The 22160-nt window shown below is 41.1% G+C and overlaps 6 protein-coding genes across 6 annotated transcripts; 3 read left to right on the forward strand and 3 right to left on the reverse strand.

Annotated features, from left to right (window-relative positions):
- Positions 1 to 1005: 1005 nt before the first annotated feature.
- On the reverse strand, positions 1006 to 2616 carry BDB00DRAFT_426232 (uncharacterized protein). Its single transcript, XM_053117343.1, has 4 exons — positions 1494 to 2616; positions 1378 to 1384; positions 1242 to 1299; positions 1006 to 1172 (listed from the first exon to the last, which is right to left on the reverse strand). Exons 1-3 carry the CDS (start codon positions 2440 to 2442, stop codon positions 1254 to 1256), a joined length of 1002 nt encoding a protein of 333 aa, XP_052978898.1. The 5' UTR covers positions 2443 to 2616; the 3' UTR covers positions 1006 to 1172; positions 1242 to 1253.
- A 502-nt stretch (positions 2617 to 3118) lies between these two features.
- Positions 3119 to 6558, forward strand: BDB00DRAFT_939537 (armadillo-type protein). The gene is made up of 16 exons (XM_053129319.1): positions 3119 to 3270; positions 3361 to 3510; positions 3586 to 3720; positions 3809 to 3937; positions 4037 to 4174; positions 4212 to 4217; positions 4250 to 4393; positions 4471 to 4635; positions 4740 to 4865; positions 4952 to 5080; positions 5168 to 5302; positions 5373 to 5540; positions 5616 to 5792; positions 5895 to 6113; positions 6206 to 6389; positions 6507 to 6558. The coding sequence occupies exons 1-15, from the start codon at positions 3210 to 3212 to the stop codon at positions 6352 to 6354; spliced, it is 2031 nt and encodes a 676-aa protein (XP_052978899.1). The 5' UTR covers positions 3119 to 3209; the 3' UTR covers positions 6355 to 6389; positions 6507 to 6558.
- Positions 6559 to 8433: 1875 nt separating this feature from the next.
- BDB00DRAFT_827461 (uncharacterized protein) lies at positions 8434 to 12307 on the forward strand. The gene is made up of 5 exons (XM_053123799.1): positions 8434 to 8878; positions 9006 to 9264; positions 9357 to 9567; positions 9716 to 10047; positions 10112 to 12307. The coding sequence occupies exons 1-5, from the start codon at positions 8748 to 8750 to the stop codon at positions 12167 to 12169; spliced, it is 2991 nt and encodes a 996-aa protein (XP_052978900.1). The 5' UTR covers positions 8434 to 8747; the 3' UTR covers positions 12170 to 12307.
- A 3678-nt stretch (positions 12308 to 15985) lies between these two features.
- BDB00DRAFT_873213 (uncharacterized protein) lies at positions 15986 to 17091 on the reverse strand (the record flags this gene model as incomplete). The annotated part of the gene is made up of 3 exons (XM_053127062.1): positions 15986 to 16688; positions 16766 to 16974; positions 17068 to 17091. The coding sequence occupies 3 exons, from the start codon at positions 17089 to 17091 to the stop codon at positions 15986 to 15988; spliced, it is 936 nt and encodes a 311-aa protein (XP_052978901.1).
- A 581-nt stretch (positions 17092 to 17672) lies between these two features.
- Positions 17673 to 18168, reverse strand: BDB00DRAFT_788625 (phosphatidylethanolamine-binding protein; the record flags this gene model as incomplete). Its single annotated transcript, XM_053120821.1, has 2 exons — positions 17673 to 17981; positions 18058 to 18168. 2 exons carry the CDS (start codon positions 18166 to 18168, stop codon positions 17673 to 17675), a joined length of 420 nt encoding a protein of 139 aa, XP_052978902.1.
- Positions 18169 to 19218: 1050 nt separating this feature from the next.
- Positions 19219 to 20158, forward strand: BDB00DRAFT_827466 (uncharacterized protein). Its single transcript, XM_053123800.1, has 4 exons — positions 19219 to 19577; positions 19661 to 19798; positions 19823 to 19895; positions 19997 to 20158. Exons 1-4 carry the CDS (start codon positions 19470 to 19472, stop codon positions 20020 to 20022), a joined length of 345 nt encoding a protein of 114 aa, XP_052978903.1. The 5' UTR covers positions 19219 to 19469; the 3' UTR covers positions 20023 to 20158.
- The last annotated feature ends 2002 nt before the right edge of the window (positions 20159 to 22160 follow it).

Here is a 22160-nt window from a genome sequence, read left to right on the forward strand (position 1 = left end):
TGTCGGTCAGAATCTCAAAGTAGTTATAAAATTTAATAATCTTTACCATGCATCGGCCGATCATAAAAGTACCCATAGACAGCGATGTCCCGTTTATGGCTGTATGTGTGTGGCTTCTCTTCACACAGAAAAATCACACTTCTTATCTTAGTCAAGTCGTGCCTTTCCCTGCTTCATTTCTAATCTTTATACATAGAACTTTATACAACTGCTTATATTCGATTCGATTATACACGCAACTCGTCGCTTGTCAATATTTGGCAGTTGCTACTTTTAAAAGATGAATAGTTCTAAACATGTCATTTCAATACAGTACATATTAGCGACGAATTGACCAACCACTGTAATGCCATAAGCATTTCTTCTACGGTGCATGGCACGCATTTTGCACTTGAACCGGCGTTCGAGCAGTTGATATTTCCATCTTCTTCTACTTGTGAGCTCCAGATGCCTGTAGAACTGGATCTTAGGAAGGACTTCTTTTTGGATAATACATACGGCACTTCTCATCGGAGATTCTTGATAGTTGCTTACTACAACTGCCGTTTAATTCAACGGGTGGTTCGATTGCGCTCATTTCGAACATACAAATACACGAGATTAAGAAAGAAGAGGAGAGAGTTTCGGCTCGATTAACTGCCCGCATAAAAGTAGAGAGGAGCTGCCAATCAGATGCTCAGCTGCAGAAACAAATATCATGCTTCTTGTAATATATTTGACTGCAAACGAGCATAGTTTCAAAGTTGATGCAATGAGCCATAGCGTGTGTGTGCTGTATATTTCACTCTGTTGCTTGTTTACAGAAATTACGGGCACACATTCCAGACCCATTTAATGTGCGACGCATGCTAAGTTCTTCGAAGACACATGTGCCAACAAATATTTTACAGCGCACTGTGGTTGTTTATATATAAAAAAACGATCTTTTTAAACAATTTGTCAAGAATTCGGACAGTAAACAATAAAAGGACGAATAAATCAAATTATCGCCAGTAAACAATAAAAGGACGAATAAATTAAATTATTTTAGCGATGGGATTTAAACGGTAAAAGACGATACGAAGAAAGTGTTGTTGTGCTAAGGCATATATAATAAGTGTGTGTGTGTGTCAGATAGTGTGCTGTGTGCTGTAGAGACTAGGTAGAGAGTGGATGATGTTAGTTTTAATCCACTACAAAAGAAAGTAAGCGTTATTAACTAAAAGGCTCGCTCTTCTTATCGTTATCGAGCACCTACTCACTTATTGGCCATCTTAAGGGGCAGCGGATGGTGATGGCTCAGGTTGAGGGAAAATGGGGCTGTGTTATTGAAAAAAAAAGCTTAGTATCAACAGAATATATTTTATAAATTAACTTGCGTACAAGAAGGTGACTTACACAGCAGCTGCGCGCATATGGTGACGAAGTTGAAAGATGGACATAGCAAAAAAAAGTGATGATAAGCAAAAAGATTCAAGGATTTCTTTTTTGCGCATAGTCGTACGGTAACTTACTTGGCTTTTCAAAGACCCATCTTGTCTTAGTAAGGGTGATGGTATGCGAAGTGTCAAAGCCACCCCATGGGGCTTTGTTGTTGTGCCAGTCTTCATTCCAGTCGCCGCCTTCCCAGTCATCGTCCTTGCCTTCCCAGCTGCCTTTACCGCCTTTCCAGCCTTCGTCGTCGCCCCAACCGCCTTTGCCACTCTTGCCATCTTTCCAGCCTTCGTCGTCGCCCCAACCGCCTTTGCCACTCTTGCCATCTTTCCAGCCTTCGTCGTCGCCCCAACCTCCTTTGCCGCCTTTGCCACCTTCCCAGTCATCGTCGTCGTCGCCCCAACCTCCTTTGCCTCCTTTACCACCTTCCCAGTCATCGTCGTCGTCGCCCCAACCTCCTTTGCCGCCCTTGCCGCCCTTGCCTCCTTTGCTACCTTCCCAGTCATCGTCGTCGTCGCCCCAACCTCCTTTGCCGCCTTCCCAGTCATCGTCGTCATCGCCCCAGCCGCCTTTACCACCCTTGCCGCTCTTCTTCTTTCGGAAGCTCTGGCCAGCCTCATCAATGAGACGGATAGCAGCAGTGCCGGCATCATAGGGACCGCTGGCCTTAATAGTGATTGTGTGGTCGCCAGCGGCAAGATCGAAGGTACCCTTGCTGTAACGCTCGTCCTTCAAGGCTTCTTCAGGGGTGGCAGCATACGCTGCTTCATCCTGAACGGATTCGACCTCAGAGGTTTCACCCAAAAGGACGTCGTTATCAAAGATTTTGAACGAGTCGCCGCGATTCTTGTAGTCGGTGATTTGGATACGGGCGGCCTTGTCCAAGTGGATGGTGAATGATTCTTGAGCAAGTGCGTCTTGACCGTTCCATCGGAAGGTTGTGAACGAATCAGTCAATGGGACAGAGTCGGCCATGACCTGTTGCAAAAGGACGGCAGCTGCCGCGGAAAGTGCCAAAATAGAACGCATCGTTTTTTGTTGTTGTGTGTTTGCTGCTGCTTGTTTTTTAAACGTTTGGCGTGAAAGTTTGTTGTGTGCGTTTGCCACTGCTTCTTTTAAAGAAGTAAAGGTAAAGTAAAAGAAAGCGCAGAAATGAATTTACTTCGATAATATCAATCGATCAATTATATATAGGCGTTTTTGTATATGAGTTCGATGATATGTGTATGTGCACATCGCGAGTCTGTATGGTGTGTACGCTTGGGTGTATGTGTGGAGAATGTTGGGTATCGGCCCAGCATTTTTTCTTTAGTTGGCTCTTGAAGGTCAGGATCTAAATAGACTGGAGTATTTTCTTTTTCTATTTCGAATTATACATGAGCTTTACAAAAAATCAAATGATGAATACGATAAGAAAGCAAAATATAACAAATATCAAAGACGTAATGGCCTTAATGTGGCCAGGCAACCGTGCTGCTACCTTAAAGAACGGTGTTGCTAAGGGGGTGTTGTCTAAGGAAATACGTTACTGCGGTCGGGTGTTTTTAATTCGTATGAGCATTCTTTGGAAACCGATACTACATATCACAATAAAGAACGCTTTTTTTAAATCATTATTGGGATCTAGTCTTAGTGCTCTTACTGAAAATTCAGGTACGGGGTTGATCACCTATTTGTTATGCACCTGTTGTCTCATCTATTTTTTATTGCCGATCTGCACTGAAAGAGGAGCGGGGTTGAGTCGTGCCTGAACCGAGGTGTAGCTTGAATCTCTAATATTGACCCCCCTGACACTCATGAGTGACATCTCGACCGAAAAAATACAACATGACGTTGACAATCTCACGGAAAATAAAGGTATGCTCGTGAATTAGAAAGTTATAGCCTGCTTATTACTGAAGTATAAACTCCTATCTGTTGCATCTACAATCCATCGGTTATTTCCAGATTACCTCGTCGGTCATCTGCCATTAGTTGCACAAATACTCATAGATTCAGGCACACTTTTGGAGAAAGATGCGTCGGCATCGACACTGTCAGTGATATGGAATCAAGTAACACGGCTAGCGCAAGTGTTGGCTGGCACTCTGACCTCCGGTAACGAAAAATAACATGGAAAACAGTACGCGTTGTTGTGCATAAAAATTCTAAATATGTACTGCACCCATATAGAAACTGTGCGTGCCAATTTGGGCGAGAACATGATTATCGAACATGTAATTCGACTGCTCAAATTATCGACCGAGAGTCAGTTAGATTTCCGTGTACAAGCACTCCGGGTCTTGGGCAATGCATGTATTGATTATGGTAAACATATATGATAGATATAGTATATACATGATGTGTATGCGCATCCGTTGTGTATACTGAGTGTATGCTGAAAAATCAAGATAAGACGACAATAGAAAACGTGTTCTTGAAGCTGGCGCAGTTCAACTTGTAATTCCCTTTTTACAAGAAAGTCAAAACCCTGATTTAACGAAGGTTGCATGTGGATTCTGCTTAAACAGTAGCATGGATTATGGTAAGAAAGAGATCGTACATGAAGCAAAAAAGTTGAGGGAGCTTCTATTGTGTAATGCGATTTAAACGCTTTCGCTCTCCATTTTTTCTCTTTTGATAGATCCTATACAGAAAGCAATCAGTGAAACTGAGGGTGTCAGCTACATGGCCCATCTATTACAGCCGGCGCGGATGGATCATGGTGAAGAAGTCATGGTTACAATTGCAGCGAAAGCCTTGGACAATTTGATGGGAGATGGTAAATATTATGTGAAATATATACTGTTTGGAAATAGGGAAAGGTACAGAGCTGATGATGGCTCACAAAAAATAGATGCAGGTCGCAAAGCATTCCCACTTGACTGTGTTCCACGCTTACTAGAAATGGTAAAATATGAATGGCAAGTCGATCGGTTCGAGAATCTTGACTTACTCGAAAGCTTAGTGGATGTCCTGCTTCAACTTATCGCTGAGGATGGTAATTTCTTTCTCGCAAGGAAAAAATTACATATCGACATGGCTTTAACTCATCTATGTGTCTATATATAATTACAGAGCCTGTACAAAATGCAGTTATCGATTCCGGTTATCTCTCAGTGTTGCTTGATTTTATGGAAAAGGCTGAGCTAAAGGATGAGGATGCGGATGAAGAAGATACCAAGCACTTTGAGCAAATTCAAACTAGCGTGAGCAAAGTCGTTGTTTGTGCTACATACAGCGGTAAGCTGCTAGGCATTTTAAAAAACTGGACGGCTATGCATTAGCAGTGCCATTCTTGGTTTTCGGTATAAAGAATCTAATCTATCTAATATCTATCTTACTAGACTCTAAATTAGAGGAGCTCTATGCGGATAAGGAGCTACTATCAAGATTTATGTCATGGGCTACAAGCAAATCCGAGATATTAGCTCAGTGTGGTATTTATGTAATTGGCAATCTTGCTCGTACAGGTAAAAGCTGGAACTCGAAAAAACAACAAGCGTGTATAGATAGCAGCGGAGCTAATGTTAAACATCTACAATTTTCTTTATCATAGATGAACACTGTATTGATTTGGTGCGTACACACCATTTGGAAAAGACGTTGCTAAGTGCGTTTGAGTTGACGGACAAGGCGATCTTCCGATATGCTGTTCTCGGTTGCCTGAAACATCTCTGTTTGCCAAGTAAGTAGTTATGATAAATACTCATGTTTTACAGAAAGATAGTATGGTATCAGAGCAAGAAGTACTCACACCGCAGTATATTTATAGAGGAAAACAAGACTGTTATCGGAGAGGCAGATGCTATAGCCATCGTTTCACCAACCCTGGAATCAACTAATGATATGCTGAAACGAAATCAATTTCTTACTATTGGCATCATTAAACTCTTGTGCGCAAATGAATGTAAGTTTCTTCAAGAAAAAATAGTGGATCCAAAAGGAGGGGTAACTAAAAATTTACATTGCTATTCCAGATGGTAATGCCACAAAGGTTATTAGTGGCAAGCTAGTAAATAGTAAAATGGATAAATCTCCCTTGGATCTTGTAATGGATTGTCTTGGACGATTTGATGATCCAGCTGCCAAGAGTGAAGCCACACGTATCCTTACAAATCTTATCAAATCCGTTTGGTTTCACCAAGGCAAGTATATTCGAAAGATTGTATGGCAATTTCTAGGCTGACATTAAACAATCTTATTGTATAAATTGCACATAGATGCCCAGGCTTCATCAACCTACCGACAAAAACTGACGAAGAGCTCAATTATACAAGCAATCTCTGAAATGACGCGAACATCCAAATTCCCTATTCTCAGGAATGATGGACTCGTTGCATTATCGTTGATATTTGCAGACAGCCGATCAGATACAGGAAAGGAAATGTTGCCAGAAGGTAATAAAAATATAAAACCTTCTATTTGATATATGCAAGATCAGTGTGTATCCCTATGTGTATTTATATATAACGGTATTGACATGTTCGGAATTTTTCTAGCCCTGTCAATTGTTACTGGTGAACCACCAAAACTACCATTACCAGAACAGGATGAAGAACAAGAAGAGGATCCAAGCGAACAGCAGCAGCAACCCCAAGAGACACGCTCGTTTTTAGAAGTGCTCACTGAATTGGTTGGACCCGAAGGAAAGATGCCCATGGAAATTCGATGCAACGGTTGTGTTTTGATTGAAAAAATTGCCAGTGCTGCTGAAGCCGGTGAGTGATAATCAGCTTACTTTTTCTCTAATGTTTTGGTAAAACCACTCCAGCCTAGCTAAGAAGCTCACTCATACTTCGTTTTTTTATAGTCAAGGACACTGTAGCACTCGAAAAGGTGAAGACCGCATCCCATGAACAGTTGCAGCGGCTGCTCAAGGAAGAACAAACATTGACATCATCCATGATCGCTCCCATCGTTCAAAAAGCACTAACAGTATTAGATGGATCGAGTGATTAATATCAATAAAGGATTTCTTGGTCTAAAGATCAATGGCAAGTTTCAACCCGCTGTCGAACCAAAAAGTTCACTATCGAAGAGATAAGAGCAAGTGGGACTCGGTTTAATAGATAATTTTCTTATTGACGTTTTTCGTTGGTCTATATATACAGAGAAGGATCGAACTATGACACCATGTGTTAAGCTGTGCTTCGCAACTTCCTGGCACTTTATTAAAATAAAGCCTGAAAAAGGTTGATCGATTTCGAAAACCTATGTGTATATACATACATGAAGGGGAGTGAGGTTGCACAGTATACACCTGTATCATAGAAGGAGTGGATGTAAAAGAAAGAGAGTAATAACACCACCGCCATTTCACGAATAAGCGGGCGTTGAGTGGATACAGGCTAGCTTAAAACAAGGTCAACGTCTGTGCGACATGTAGTTGTAATCACGGTACGACCAAAATCCAAGTGATTTAGGCAGTAATGAAGCCATTACTAGGATTTATACTGAGATAAAAGACAAAACACACGTTAGAGGTGTTATATAAAGGCGGGTATTATCTAATCTTAGCGAGTGTTGCAAAATCTTCTTGAAATCAGTTCTTTGTCAGCTGTACAATGACAACGCGTAGGATATGTATTATATAATGAATAAACTTCATTTTCATGCACCCTGATGGCTGCTTAATGCTATACCATTTTTGTCTAGATGCAGAACCTTGGCCTTCGCAACTTGTTTAAGGTAAAATTTCATGTAAGAGCATCCAAGTTGTTAGAACTCCACTTACTACAAGCTTATTACTTCATCATCGACATTTTTCGAATAGGCATATGCGATGAGGGACGAAATACTGTGTTTTATCACAAGGTGCATTTTGTACTTTTCATAAATTACGTACTTCTGAAGGACATCTATGTACATATTTACTCAAAATTTTCGTGTCCTATACCGTTTTGATCATTACTGCACAATGGCGCGCGACCCACTTAGCGCGGGTCAACGGAATCTAGGCCAAGACAAAACAACAATAGGAAAGTGGAGGCTCGATCGCTATTAAAAGCGGCTTGGATTGAATCGTTGGGCGCCACAGCAGCAAACGTAATACGGAAATCGATTCTTCCAATGGTCGTGGTTTATTTTAATATGAATAAGACCTTTTTAGGTGTATGACGCGTTCAACATAAAGTGGGGGTGTGAACGACATGTCTGGTTTTTTCAATCAAGTAAATAAACCGCGTGAAGCTGAAATATCGTAGTACTGTCTACATGATCAGCAGCACAGGCTTTAAATTACATCTCGACTGTCCAAGCGACAGGTTGATGATACATGAAATGATCGACAACAAATCAAGTGTTTCTCTTTCGGCACGCAGCGAAGAAGTGAATGGGGTCTTATATACACTCTTACATAGCGTCTCTTTAGCAGTTCAAAAAAGAAAGGAGAACAAAAACGGCGCACGGCAGTTTTGTTGGTTACACGCGGATTTATCAAGGGTTGCCGATCAATGCTATGTTTGTCGATGCACATGGCTGAGCGCAAACATGTGAGTCAACAGGTTACAGTAGTGGATTGGGCTAAAGCTATCCTAACGCCTATGCTAGTCGGTCAAAAGAATATGTGAACGACGTGTTCTTCTTTACTGCAATCACTGCAACTGGCAAGTAAGAGCAGAGAATTGTTGTTGAGCCCTAAGTGAGTACAAAAATGGTTATCAGTTGACAACAACCGGTTTGTTAGTTACAAAAGGCAATAACGGCCAGTAAAGCTGTTTTGTAAATAGAGTCTTCCCTTTTGTGCGGCCAGGGAACTCTCCCCCCTCTTTTGCCTCTTACGCTCTCGGTGTGACAATTGGTCAAGGTCGGACAAACTACTATGTAACACCAGAGAGAGAGAGCTCTCGTTTCATTTGGCACGATATTGAAGAAGAAACAAAATAATCGAATGATGTTTTTCTTGTATATTTCAGCAACGGCCAACATTGATAATGGCAAGTAGAGAATAAGGCAATGGTTGATAAACGCTAAGGGATACGACGACAACTTGTGAGAATAAAAAGCATAAAAGGTACTTCTTTTCTTTTTTCTTTTTTTTTTCGTTTCCACGTAATATGTGTGTATTGTAGCACTTTGCCACTTTTGTTACTTTTCCCCTCTCTTGCATCTCCTCGCTCGCTCACAATCGAATATTTCTGACGGATAGGACGATGGTGATGATCCATGCCGTTTCGGTATATCAATTACTTATCAGTACAGGCGCCGAGTGAGCGACTGAGTGACTGAGAGCGAGACAGATACATCGACGTCGTGTGCTTCTTCTTCTTCTTCTTCTTTCCCTTTCTCTTCTTTCCATCTCCTCCTTTCCTCCCTTCGTCTATTTACCGTTACTCCTCTCTTCTTCTTTCTGCATGGATGTGTTTGCACAGCAATTTTTTAATGCGGGAATTATCGTCATCAGCTATGTTAATTCCGTCATTGGCGCGCTAACGACACTAGAACTCCTTACACAACGCACTCACTATAAAGGCGCTTACAACTGGTTAATATCGCTACCGTTTGTCCATCATCATACATTACTTCGCAAACCTTCGATAAAAACGACGAGAATCTTTATTAACGACAGCGACGCACACCCACCGTTTTTTACTACCATCATCATTGTTTAGGCTCCTGTTGTTAGCTGCAGCGATTTCTATGGGTGGCGTCGGCATATGGTCAATGCATTTTATCGGCAACAATTGCTTAACAATCACAATAGCAGCAGAAAACGACAGCAGCAGAACATATCAACTCGCATACGGAGCAGGGTATACCTTCGCCAGTCTTGTCGTCGCCATCTTTTGCATGTTTGTCTCGTTTGCATTTGTTGGAGTTACCGAGGAAGCCAAGTTAATACGAATTGTTCCCAGTGGCATCCTTGCTGGCGTAAGCTATTCTTTCATTACTTCTACAATTACCACGCTAATATACTGGTAATCTCTCTTACTCTTTATCAAACATTTGCTCTCTATCTATAGTCTGGTATTGCATTGATGCACTATATTGGTCAGTTTGCCGTCAAGTATTTTATTGCTCGTTACAAGGTTGCGTATGTTGCTGGGGCTGTTATTATTGCAATTGCTGCAGTTACTGTGGCCCTTTACATATTTTTTAAGCTTCGGGAGCAATGGGCGAACCAATGGTATAAGCGGTTAGGCTGTGCCATGCTGATGGGTGTTGCTGTCTGTGGTAAACTTTTTTACTTTTGTTGGGAGAGGGTAACACACACACAGTGCTATAGCTACAGTGCACAATGCACTGTGTGACACACACGCTTCTACTATGCATATAACTCATCTTCTCTCGCTCGCTTCGCTTGTACCATCAAAACAAATAGGTATGCACTATACGGCCATGGCCGGTACTGAGTATATGATTCCATCTGACACAGCCGTAGCTCCAGTCCCTTCTCTCAGTATAGCAGCGCTTGTCGGCATCATATCAGCTGTTGTTATTGTTGGATGCGCCATCTTGCTATATGCCCTCGTGTTTCGACAGCGTGGACAGTTGTCTCTGAAAACAGCTATTTCTGCAAGTGTCCAAACAGAAAAGGTTCAACGCCGACTGGTGCTGAATTCGGTTGTTTTTGATAACAAAGGGAAAATATTGGTGAAGGTTGATGGCGTTTTACCGAAACGAACAGTCATGGATGACATGAGCACACATATTGTATGGTATTTCGTACAAGCGTATAATAGAGAGTGGAAAAGAAGAACTAATTGTTTCTCCACAGGTGGGACCATTCTCAACATCGCAACCATTATTCTTTCGATTGTTTGAAGCAACGACGCAATGGACACGACATCCCAATATCGAAAGCTATAACGATCCAATCCTTCAGCAATACTTGGAAGCAGCACAACAATTGGCCGAAGAGCTTAAACTCTCGTCGGTTGCTGACTTGGGCATCTTATTCGACAGCGTATTACATGCACAAGCACCGGCGTACAAGCATAAACCACGCAACCGATTCTTTCCGGTATCCATCAGACGGAGCCCAAGCGCAACTATCCGGCTACTTTCTAGAAAACAGCCTTCGTCGTCAAGGCCAGGCACGCCATCGAGTAATGGTGGACAGAACACACATCATACTAGCATGCAAATGCTCTTTGAGCAACAGCCGCAATCACCGTCACCTCTTTCAGACCAACAAAGTCGGCAGCAGCAAGAGCTCGACCTTGAGCTGGGTGGCATAGCCTCGTCTGCGGCATCGCAATTACAGGTAGAAGACGAAAAGCAAACCAACAACATTTTAGGAGATGTATCAGCAGCAGAGGGATACGACAGCGACGACGAACACATTCTACTTGTCCGCAAAATCGGTAACGACAAGGAACTTGCGGTCAAGCTGCTTTCCCAGGGTTTCCGTTTCGCAGACCCAGTATTTATTGCACGAATCATGGGCGCCAAACTTAATTTGTCGGCTGAACACATGCTGAGCTATTTCAAAGACATGAGAGCAATGGTGGAGTCAACGCATATGGCTATGCCGATTTCTGCAAAAGGCTCACTCGAAAGTAGCAACAGCAACAACAACAACAACAATAATCCACCAGGATCACCATCACAGCAATCTCCTTCTTCCAGCGTATCATCCACTCGCAGTCTCTCGATGCCATTTTCCAACAGACAACTTGAAGGTGGTGTTTACGTTGGATTGCTTGCTTTGGTGGAAGAAAAGCATCACCATCCTCGCCATCACCAGCAACCTGCAGCGGCGGCAGCATCTATAGACTTAATGAGCGCTGCTGGTGGCGGCGGTAGTGGAAACCTAGAAATTCTCGTGGACAAGAACCGCCACTTTTCGTTTCCAGTCGTTCCATTGCGATATGAAGACGGCCAACATGCAATCCAACTAGGACGAGAAGAGAAATCATGCGTTCATAACCTACAAGGACAGTCCATGCTCGCAGTTTCCATGTTGGATTCCCAGTTACCGCACGAAACAAGTAGTCAAGACAGCGGCCAATCGACCTCACCCATTCTCCAGCATCATCGACATAACAATAATAGTAGTAACAACAGTAGTAGTAAAAGTAATACCACCAACAATAATATAAGTGCCAGCAGCAGCAGCAACAACTTTGCTGCCGTCACCAGCAGTCTATTTTCGCCTGCCACGATTATGGCGGGTATCGGCGCTCCTTCACAAGCTCAACAAAACGCACAAATCCGACGATTCGTCAAGGCCTTGGGAACAGCTTGTAAATCGCTTGTGCAGACATCCAATTATGGAAAACTACTGGGCACAGGTGCTCGACTCCATGGCGAAGTGCTGGAAATCCCACCATTCACAATTATTCCTGGTCCGTGCGAGCTAATTTTATTCCGCACACTCGTGACGATCCCAGGCACCAATACCGCTATCAACCAAACACCTACCGAACCCATCAAATGCATACCTCTCAAGCTCTTCAAATCATTCGCGTACCATGTCACCGACCAAGCCATTGAACTGTATCGTCAAACAAATTCCGTCACAGCAGCATCCATCGCATCAAGGTCATCGCCACAAAATCGATCCAGTAGTAGGAAAAAGTTCCCACAATTGGTGGAAAATGGAACAACTACTCTGGTGGAAACATTTGCTGGTAGACGTAATAATAGCAATAGCGGCAAAAACCGGTCATCACCTTCACTTACATCATCGTCCAATTCCTCAACGCGCGTGCAGGCTACTGCGGTTGAGCTCCCCATTATGGTCAATTTAATGCCAACCCAAGCAAGGTTTTTATGGCTCGATTTGATGGTCGAGGAAACTTTGCAAGCAAACAAGTCTCATCGTCGATAACAACAATTAAGAATGTATTTATTGCAAAAACAAACTCACATTCCCTGTCAGTTTTGCGTGTATCATAAAGAACAGATAAAATACCAAGAGGACCGAAAAGACAATAAAGGTCACAGCATTATTCGCATCTTACGTCTGTACGCGTACAGTAATAAATAGTATTATATAAGTTTTTAATACTTGGTATTGTAGTTTTTAGCGGGTGAAGTAAAGCAATGACAGCAATTGATATTGTTAGATCAATACAAGACCTTACAAAGAAATCAAGTTTTTACAGTATAGCTCGTCTGATTCTTGAGCATCCCAAAAGTTTCGTGCTTTGAGCATGCCAAAGTAAAAACTCGTCAATCCCATCAACAGCCAAACATGGGAAATTGTGTGGGACTGAAACTATATACGTGTATATTAATAACAGTTGTGTATGTTAGAGATTGGTGGGACTCTTTTTTTTTCTACAATGTTTGACCAACATACCCAAATGTCGAATGATCCCGGATACAGCCTCTCCGGCAACCTGATGGTGACAGCAAAGAGCAAATGATGTTAGTAGCTTGATTTTCTGCTTGTTGTACACTATGACTAATATATTCTCTCTTCCCTGCCTAACCTTGTTGCGTAAGTTAGTCCAAGCAGCAGATAAAAGAAGAACATCAGTACTAGATAATCGTACCCCATATTAAGCACAAAAGTGGTCTATAGCAACATGCTGTGTTAGTATTTGGAAGGAAGACACGTACACGCTGTACAAAGTCACTCACGCCATGAATGTAAACGCTGAATATGGAAGGAATAAATCCTGAAGCTGTAAGGGCTCCAAAAACCAAAGTTCGAGTCCATATATATTTTTCTGATTGGAATCGAGGAACGACCATCATCAATGCCTTTTTAAGGACGCATTTGGAAGAGCAGACAATCTTTTGATTAGTATACTTCGCTGCTAAAAAAACAGATAACAACTTTGTAATCGAGACTATCCAGTAAAAAATACTTACTGTAGCAGCACCCAGTGCAATCATAACACTTATTGATATAGCTTGTGTTTAGAGATAAGATGAGTCCGCAATACATATTCCAGGTCATGTCAAAAGGGGTGGCTGCATTAATCAAGGAATGTCGTTTTTTACCTTGATACACTGGTTCACAGTAAAAGACAAAATGCAAAATAGGACACCAACTACCGCTATGTATGGTAGACAAATGTCATTATCGTCATTTAGCGTCTTTTATTTGAAATTCATTACACGGACTAAAAAAATGGCTTACATGATCAAGAGTGAAATACCGAGGTAGTCGACACAGTTACATGCAACAGACACGGTTTTAGAGTGACAAGCAAAAGTATGATACGTACAACTACATGTCAAGCAGCCGATACAGCAGATAAAGAACGTCACCATTGATAAATCAACCACTCCTGACAAACTTTTCCACTCGCCTTGATGGAACAGATACTCGAGAAAAAGCACAATCGTAACAATCAAGCCGATGAGATGCGTCCAAATGTTTCCTAGAATCTTACAGTTGGTAAACTGATGCAATATATAGCTGTTCGCTTTAAAAAATAAAATGATTCACGATACCATTACTCACCGGTTTCATTATGAATTTGAAAAACACTTCTTATACATGCAGAGTAGCTATAATACGGAGGACGGTAGGATGTTATGATGTATTGATTGAATCGCATCCATTTAGGTATCTCTGACCAAGTCAATAAGCGAAGAGGTTTCGTTCCATGCTTCTCAGGGGCCTTTTCTTTCTTTGCTGAAAGCAGTTGAGGAGACGCTGTGTTCTTGATGACAGTACTATATGTGCTTGGGCCAATGTAAGTCGACGTCGATGATGTTGTGGTGGGCTTGGTTACATCTTTTTTAGGTGACAACAATGGTGTACTGTGATCACTACTATAAGTCATAATTGAAAAGACTCTTCTGCGGGATGAAAACAATGTAGTTAGTCGTACTGTCATCCTCCTCATCTTGTTATTTTATAAACAAGAAAAACTTAAGTTTAACGCACCATGTCGATCCAACCCCCTTTTCTTTTCACCCTCGCTCACTGTCACTCTCCTTTTCTTATATAATGGCAGCAATGTGCATATCTAACTGACATATGAGGGGAAAAGCTTGTGCTGAAGTGAGGCCAGTGACAAAAAATTGCTAGTTTGAGCTAAAACATATGTAGTTTATAGCTTTCTGAAGAAATTGAGAAAGACATTAATAAGAATCAGAGGCTTGAACACAAACTTATGATATATGTTGAGATAGTTATGACAGTTGAGACCGAAGCCGGAATGTCTGAGCAGTTTTTTATAAATGTATTGCCAAATGCTGCATAAGAAGTACATAATGAAGGATGAATAATGATGACCCTTCTTTTAAAATCGCATGAGGGTTGTCGCTTACTGTACTTTGGACAATTGTGGCAGTAGTACTACATACATTACCTTTCTTAATTTTGCCACCGTGCATTCAAGAGGAGTATCATTTGGTAATATCTTTTGCTGCAAGCTCGACTATTTACAAACCTTCCATATTACAAAGTATGTATGCATCATTTATACACTTCATTGCTTGTACGTGTTTTTGCGAGCAGGTTCTTTCTGTAAGTTACAGTACGTAGCAAAGAAAGCATGTACCACTGTTTGCATTCAGGTTCATGCACTTCACGTTTGCCACTTTGCTGTTTGGATGTCTTTAGGAGTATGTACCCCTTCTTTCGCAATTTGATGCAAGTGCTTAGATATCCATAGATGAAGTAACTGTCAACATGTACGGAACCTTATTCAGAAGGAGGATGAGAGGAGGCTGTTTGCCCCTCATTAGGCATTTTCATCCATTTTATTCCTCTCAAGGTTTTTTAAAAGTGCAACTAAGGCATTTGATCACAGAACCGGCATTTAAAAAGCAGCAAAGAGAAGGACTCGCATGTCCTGTATTCTCACGAATGGTGCAAGACAAAGGCGGGCCTGCCAAAAAGAAAGTGTTAAGTCTGTGACCTTCTGGGATTGGCACCATCCACCTCCCGCGTTTTCTTCACTACGTATAGAATCACCCATGTGTCCATGCAAAAACATCGCTTGATGCCTACGGAATACTACTCTTTCTTGTTCAAATGAGTTCTTTTGGCAATCACGAGCCGGTCGAGTGCTAGTGCTTTTAACTTTCGTACTTCTTCGTACACGAGAGACTGGAGACGCGCACGTCTGGAACCGAGTTATTGCTGACATCAACAGTACGTTCACAGTAAATCTAGCTAGAAGATAACACGCCATTACAACCCTTTTTCTAGAATATCGTAAGCCGGTATACGAATTTCAAGAGTACACTTTAGTTAGAATGTGGGATGGTTCCGTTGTAAATGGTATCGACAGTCGGATTCCAAAGTGTACATTTGACGTTTAGATGGTGACTTGTAACGATGTTAAAACTTACATCAGAAAAATCTATGGTACAACTGCTCTTATGCCTTTTAATGCTCGATATAGCAGCTCAATTTTATCTATAGCAATTGGTGCTTTACATTAAGATTTGCTTCTGTCTATCATTGAAAGGCGAAAGCGCATCGACAATTCGAGTGCCTTGATATAATTGCTATGTTATGCCCTTTCGGCAGTTGAAAGTACACAAATCGCTCTGTTGCATTAAGTTCTCTCGATAAACCATGCAGATGAATATCATATCTCTGCCTTTCAACAAAAGTAGTGCTAATCGCCATCCGGCTTTGTTTCTGCTTATTACAAAGTTACAATCATTAATACAGTGGATCGGAAGAAAGAAAGTTGAAGAGGAAAGAGGGATATCACGTGCCCTTTTTTCAAAGATTAGACTTGGGGGCAGGTGTAGCAATAAAGCCGACACTAGGGAAATGGATAAGGGCAGTAATCTTTTCTGTCTTGTGCTCAATGACAATCTCATCCTGAGTTAAGCTTCGCAAGATGCCCGTGGAAGGTACTTTGCCGGTATCCAGCGGCAATACCACGACGTCCTGACCGACCTTTAATTCCGTCAAGATGCTCTGCTCCTGACCATCGAAAGGCTGATACTGGTTCTGAGCGATTTCCAATGCTTGCTCAGCCTTCACCTTCGGCATCTCCTCGGTACGCGACATTTTAGCCTCTGCAAAGATGCGCTGCATGTGACGAGCGAGCTTGGGTGCTTTTCCTTCCACAAAGTCAGGTCCGCATACATTGCTCAAAAAGAAAGTGTTTTTTGCCAACGACAGATCCACCAGGGAGAGCGAGGGCGTATCCAACACATATGGTTTGTCACCAAGCAACTCTTCGGCTTGTGCCAATTGGGCGAGCAGATCCAGTTTCAGGTAAGGCGATCCACCACCAAACTTTCGGCCAAGGAATCCATCGCGATCTTTCTTGAACTTTTCGGGCAAAAGTGCGACATCGAATTGTTGGCTGACGGCGCCAAAAAGCATTGACTCTAGCCATACGGCGATACTCTTGGCCAATGCAGTGGTTGATTCGCCGGATTTCAGCTTTGGATAGATCGATGGCTGAGGATATCTTTGAATCGGAGCATGAAAAAGTAAATGTGTCAGTGCATGCCGCCACGGGTTTTGCTTTGATATTCTTTAGTTTACCTTTTCTCGAGCTCGTCAATAATGCGCTTCGTGTCGCAATAGACATGGTTGCCAATTTGGAGAATAGGCGTCTTGCGATATCCGCCGTCAAGAGGTCTTCGAAGTGGACGAGGCTCAACAGGCGAGATCTGAACGACCTTGTAGTCGATATTCTTGTAATTCAACACCCACGCAAGTTTTTGTGCGAATGGTGACATTGGATACCAATGCTATATGAACTCGTTACTATCATGACCCATATATAATGCTTATACAAATTATCCGTAAAAAGATGTAAGTAAAAAAGTGAATGAGCATCATACCAATACAATATCTGCTTGTGCCATGGTGGTGTTGTAAAAAATAAAGAGGAAAGAAAAGAAGTGTCTTTAATTCCCAGTGTCATAATGGTTTATCTAACCCCGTTCGGGGATTACAAATACGAATTGTACCGTTTTTGTGCCACAGGTAAGGCATAAATTACTGCTTATGCATGTCGGCAAGGTACATGAGAAACTAGAAGCTTTTACATCGCAGGATAGCTTTTGAATATCAAACCGATTAACTCTGAGCGGCAGCTGGATATAATAATTGAGATATGGAGTGTCGTAAAAAGCTGCATTGAGACCATATATGATATGAACATCATTGCTCCTAGGGAGTAATGTAATCTGTAACCTCTTTTTTTGCCCTACGGACTACTACATATTGTGCGTCTTCGATCAGAAGCGGTTAAATACAGTACCAGAAAATTGTGTAGCCAGCGTTGAACTGGTCTAAACATGGCAATACTTGTATCAATGCCCCAGCGATATAATAAACATGTTGTCTTGTGAAAACAACACAATGAATAAAGGGGCTACTGGAACAATCTTTACGCGAGAGTACGAAAGAAAGCCTTTTTATTTGTATTTTTTACAAACAGTTATTACGATGAAGAAGCTTCCTGCATCATATACAAGGCGCCGACGAGTTTTAATCCATTGTCTTCTGCAAACTTGTTGAAATCAAAGTTTTCCCGGCTCTCAACCGGGGTAAAGCTAGCCCTATTGACCTCGGATTGTTCATATACTGCAAAGATATAGCGATGAGGGCCACTTTCTGCAAGGGGAGCTGGAGGGTCGTATGTGGTATGCTGATGTTCTTTATTGTCAACATCCGAAGCAGGCTTTTGACCGTCAATGTTCGTAACAATCCAGTGGAGGTAAGGTCCATTGTCTCCAGCATCTGGGTCAATCTATTGTAATGGAAAAATGTTGATTTTTAAGAATTGACAATAGCTTAAAAATCAAAAATGAGCATGAGTCTATTACCATCATCAACGTATATTGCGACAGATCGTTTGTCTTCGAGAACCAAACGTGAGGTGACTTTACGGTTTCATCAGTGGTGGTTGTCATGCCCATCCGCAATTGCTTTGTCATATGGTAAGTAATCCGCAATTCACTCTGAGGCTCGAACCCAGTGAAAACTGTTTCCGTTTATATCCAGAGAAATAATGGTTAGCAACAAAGCATACCATTTGGTCATCTATAGAAGTGCCCGGTGTATCAGATACCATCAGGAACAATGTTAGCTTTTTCGAGGCCTTCCTTGATGACGACGCCATTAAGAGCCCATGCGCTGATATGGAAAAGCGCAGCGACGATGAATAGAATGGCAAGCATCTCTGTAGCGGCTTAATTATTTGTTTCCTCTCTATCAGATATAGCTACCCTTTTATATATCACTTTTCTTTTTAAACTACCTTAATAGACAATCTCTTTTATTGTACTTGTTTGTATATACTATTTATATACCATCTGCTTGGTGCTTTCCATTGAACGTAACTTTAGTAAGTCGTGAAGATACGTACGTGTTATTGATCGCTCATACTTTGATAAACATCATCGGCGTGAAATGGATGCTGACAGCTTCATTGGCAACTCGACTAACTCTAGCTGATTAATGAGTGCCTTGTCTTTAAAATATGTGTGTACGTACCTGAGGCTTCTCCATTTGTTTTGATATCAATAGCTATTATATGCTGTAAAATGTGTAATGATTGAATAGTCCATTTTTAATTGGAAAATCTATATTTACTGTTAGTAATTTTGAGCATTTCTGTATATCCAAAGCTGGTACTGACATGCCCTTTTTTTTACTATGGCTATATTAAGCATTAAAATCAATTTTAATGAAACTGCGTGTTTCAAAATTGGACTTTTAACGGACTGACTAACATTCCTCACCAATTTAACAATTACATACCAGATTGGCCGTCTTTTAAAACTTTAGACCGAATTGGCTAGAAAGCATAATCAAACGCGTGCAACTTGCCGGAAAAACACTTTTCAACTTTCAACAATGTAAAAGATGCATGATACACCGGGTCCGATGCTATTCTAAGAAGCAAGCCTTGAATTGCTCGCCCATAAACCTCAAATTTTATTGGCCAGATATTTTGCCTATTAGAAATAAATAACACTTGGACTGCAGTTAAAGGTACAACAATCGATCCAAATGAAGATGCATTATACACATATCTAATTATATATATATTCCTTGTTATATAGCAATTGAAAGAGGACGGAGACCTTGTTTGTCTTGATTCAACCCATAAGACTTGCGTGGATGGTACCAAACATGACTGTTATCTTTAAACACTTGTAGCAAGATGCAGGACTACTGGAAAGGGCAAGCCATTGGCGTGGATGATTACAAATCTCAAGGTCAATATCCTATTATGTATTCGCTTCAATGGCTGAAGGATGAGCATGAATATATACCATCCCGTGTTATGATCGACGATTCTGATACAGAATATATTGCTATTAATAAGGCGTATAACTATGTAAATGATTATCCGTCCAAAAAACATTAACTGACAAAGTGAACTTACTTATCTGCCACTGGCATGTCCTTAGAGCATGGTAGAAGAACATTCTGTCCAAACTCACCGCAAAACCGTCCGATCCATCAAAAACTCTGAAGGAGAAGAAAGACATGCGTGAACATGCACTTTCCCTAATGATGAATATGATGAAAGCTGAGGTACCAAAAGATTTCGATCTAGTACATGAACGATTTGAAACTTAGTCCATTGATGGTGAGGATGAATGGGAAAGCGCTCGTTTGTATTTGTACTTTGAAAGGGAGTTGCTTCCTAAACGTGAAAAATGAAGCCAAGCATGGCGCAGTGTAAGTTATTGCTTCATCTAATATTTTTATGTCATTTTTCGACGAATTCTATTACTTACCACGTATATAAAGCACCATCATCACATAAATACAAATAACTACATAGAGAGCTGGCACCGTCACCTCAAAGAAATATTTGCTAAGCTTGCGAAGACAACGTGTTGACGTGCTTATCTACATCCTTTGGAGCCATGTTCTTCCGGGTATAATGCAAGATCATGTATGTACGGTAGCCAACTTTAGGCTTCGTACAATAAACAAGGCAGAAAGAATGAGACTTGCATGAGCCCATGAATTGAACGGTAAGTATCTCTTTCGCCATTTGATTTAATATTATTTCATATATACTATTATACAAACCTTTTTGCGCAAATCATAGATGAAGAAGCCGCTGCCAAAAATTGTTGGTCAAGAAGGGGACGTTTACAAAGTACTTTCTTTCACTGACCTTGAAGAAAGTACTACAGTGCCCGCTCGATAATTCGATCACTTTGGTCACAGCCATAAGTGATCGAATTATCGAAATATCGAGTTATGAAATTGGGACTCCGTTAAGAAAAGGAATATTCATTGGGAATACATGTTAAATCTGGACTCTGATGTATGATCCGACACTGATCGCTGGTTCAATTCCGCGTCACTAAGCATTTCTATTGGTTTATACTTGTCGATATGTCACAGCAAGCGATCGATGATCGAATTATCGATTTGTCGATATTTTACTGCTTACCAGCCTGGTCATTTGAGAAAGTGATCGAATTATCGAAAATATCGAGTTATCGAGTATCGAATTATCGAGCGGGCACTGTACATATGATGTTTCGGTCAATATTGACAAAGATTATCTTGTGTCGTGCACTTGTGTCGATCACCAGACAAACAGTTGACCATGCAAGCATATGTATTTGGTATGTAATTACATGAAAGACTTGAGCGAGCATTAACCTTTTTTTTAATAAAAAGGTCATCCGGGTCCTTGAAATCAGTTTGATCTGTCCACTATCATCACCATCACCATCATCGTCACAACAAGAGCAACACCAAATACAACAACCACAACATAGCATCATGGAAACTGACGAAGCTGCATCCACAGCATCTAATAATCTTTCTGAAGAAGCTATGGATAGGTAATATATTAGAAAAATCATCAGATTAATAATAGTACTTAAAGTAAGCTTATGTTTTTGTAGATTTGTTGATTCTTTTGAAAGATTGAAGAATAAGTTGAAAAAACAAAAACAACAAAACGCGTACAGTGGTTCCCCACTTAATTTCAACCTCAAGGGGTATAAATTTGGTTGAACTATGTGAGGGTTGACACAAAACGAGGGTGATTCAAGCAGTGTTCTATGCTAAGAGGGGGTATGGAAAAAAGTTGAAATAATTGAGGGTTTATCTTATTGAGAGTGAAATTAAACGGGGAACCACTGTACCTGTTCCTGTTCCTGTTCTTGGTCGACTTGCAACAATGTTTCACGATGAAACAAACGTGTTGAAAAGCTGGAACAGTTCAACAACTGGTCCTTCAGAACATCAGCCTCGCTATTAAAGAAGTATTTTATAATTATGAACATTAAGATGTTAGATGTGTGGAATGGTCGTGAAGGGTTTTTTTTTCGTGAGATATGTGAGAGACGGGAAGAAGACAAAAAAAGTTTTGGCGGACTATATGTATTCCAAAGCCATCAGGTATATCCACCGCACTACCTGATCCTGATCGCTTGGTCGACCTCTTCTTTTCTGTGATCAAAGTTATGACCCTAACTCGCAGCTTTTAGTAACGTTTTACCACCGGAAACGTAACAGTCAATGCATACAGTAGCAAATCGAAATCTCTTTGCTTCTCTCAATTGGTACTAGCTTTTTGTACACTTTTAAACTATGGTTTCACTGTAGCTTAATCTTTCAAGCCTTAAAGTACAAAACCTCTACATACATTAGCTTGGCCGTATGATTTGCTATGCAGTACATATATAGGGTGGAAATATAAAGTACAGTTGCAAGAAATACTTGATTATGAATCGAGAAATAGCGCGCATAAGATTCAATGCAAGACGAATATCATACATTTCCGATTTCGAAATGACAAAGTTGTCGAGTTAAAAAAAAAGCTGCATTTATATACATACTTGGCGTGTAACTGTGTGATGACAGTGTATGAAGGTCAGGTAGCTACTTTAAGCCTGTAGCTTTTTGTAACGCGTTACAACATGGAATTGCGGCTATACTTGTT

The sequence above is a fragment of the Zychaea mexicana genome (genome assembly GCF_025766255.1).
Source record: "Zychaea mexicana strain RSA 1403 chromosome Unknown BDB00scaffold_45, whole genome shotgun sequence".
In the NCBI taxonomy this organism is placed as follows: domain Eukaryota; kingdom Fungi; phylum Mucoromycota; class Mucoromycetes; order Mucorales; family Lichtheimiaceae; genus Zychaea; species Zychaea mexicana.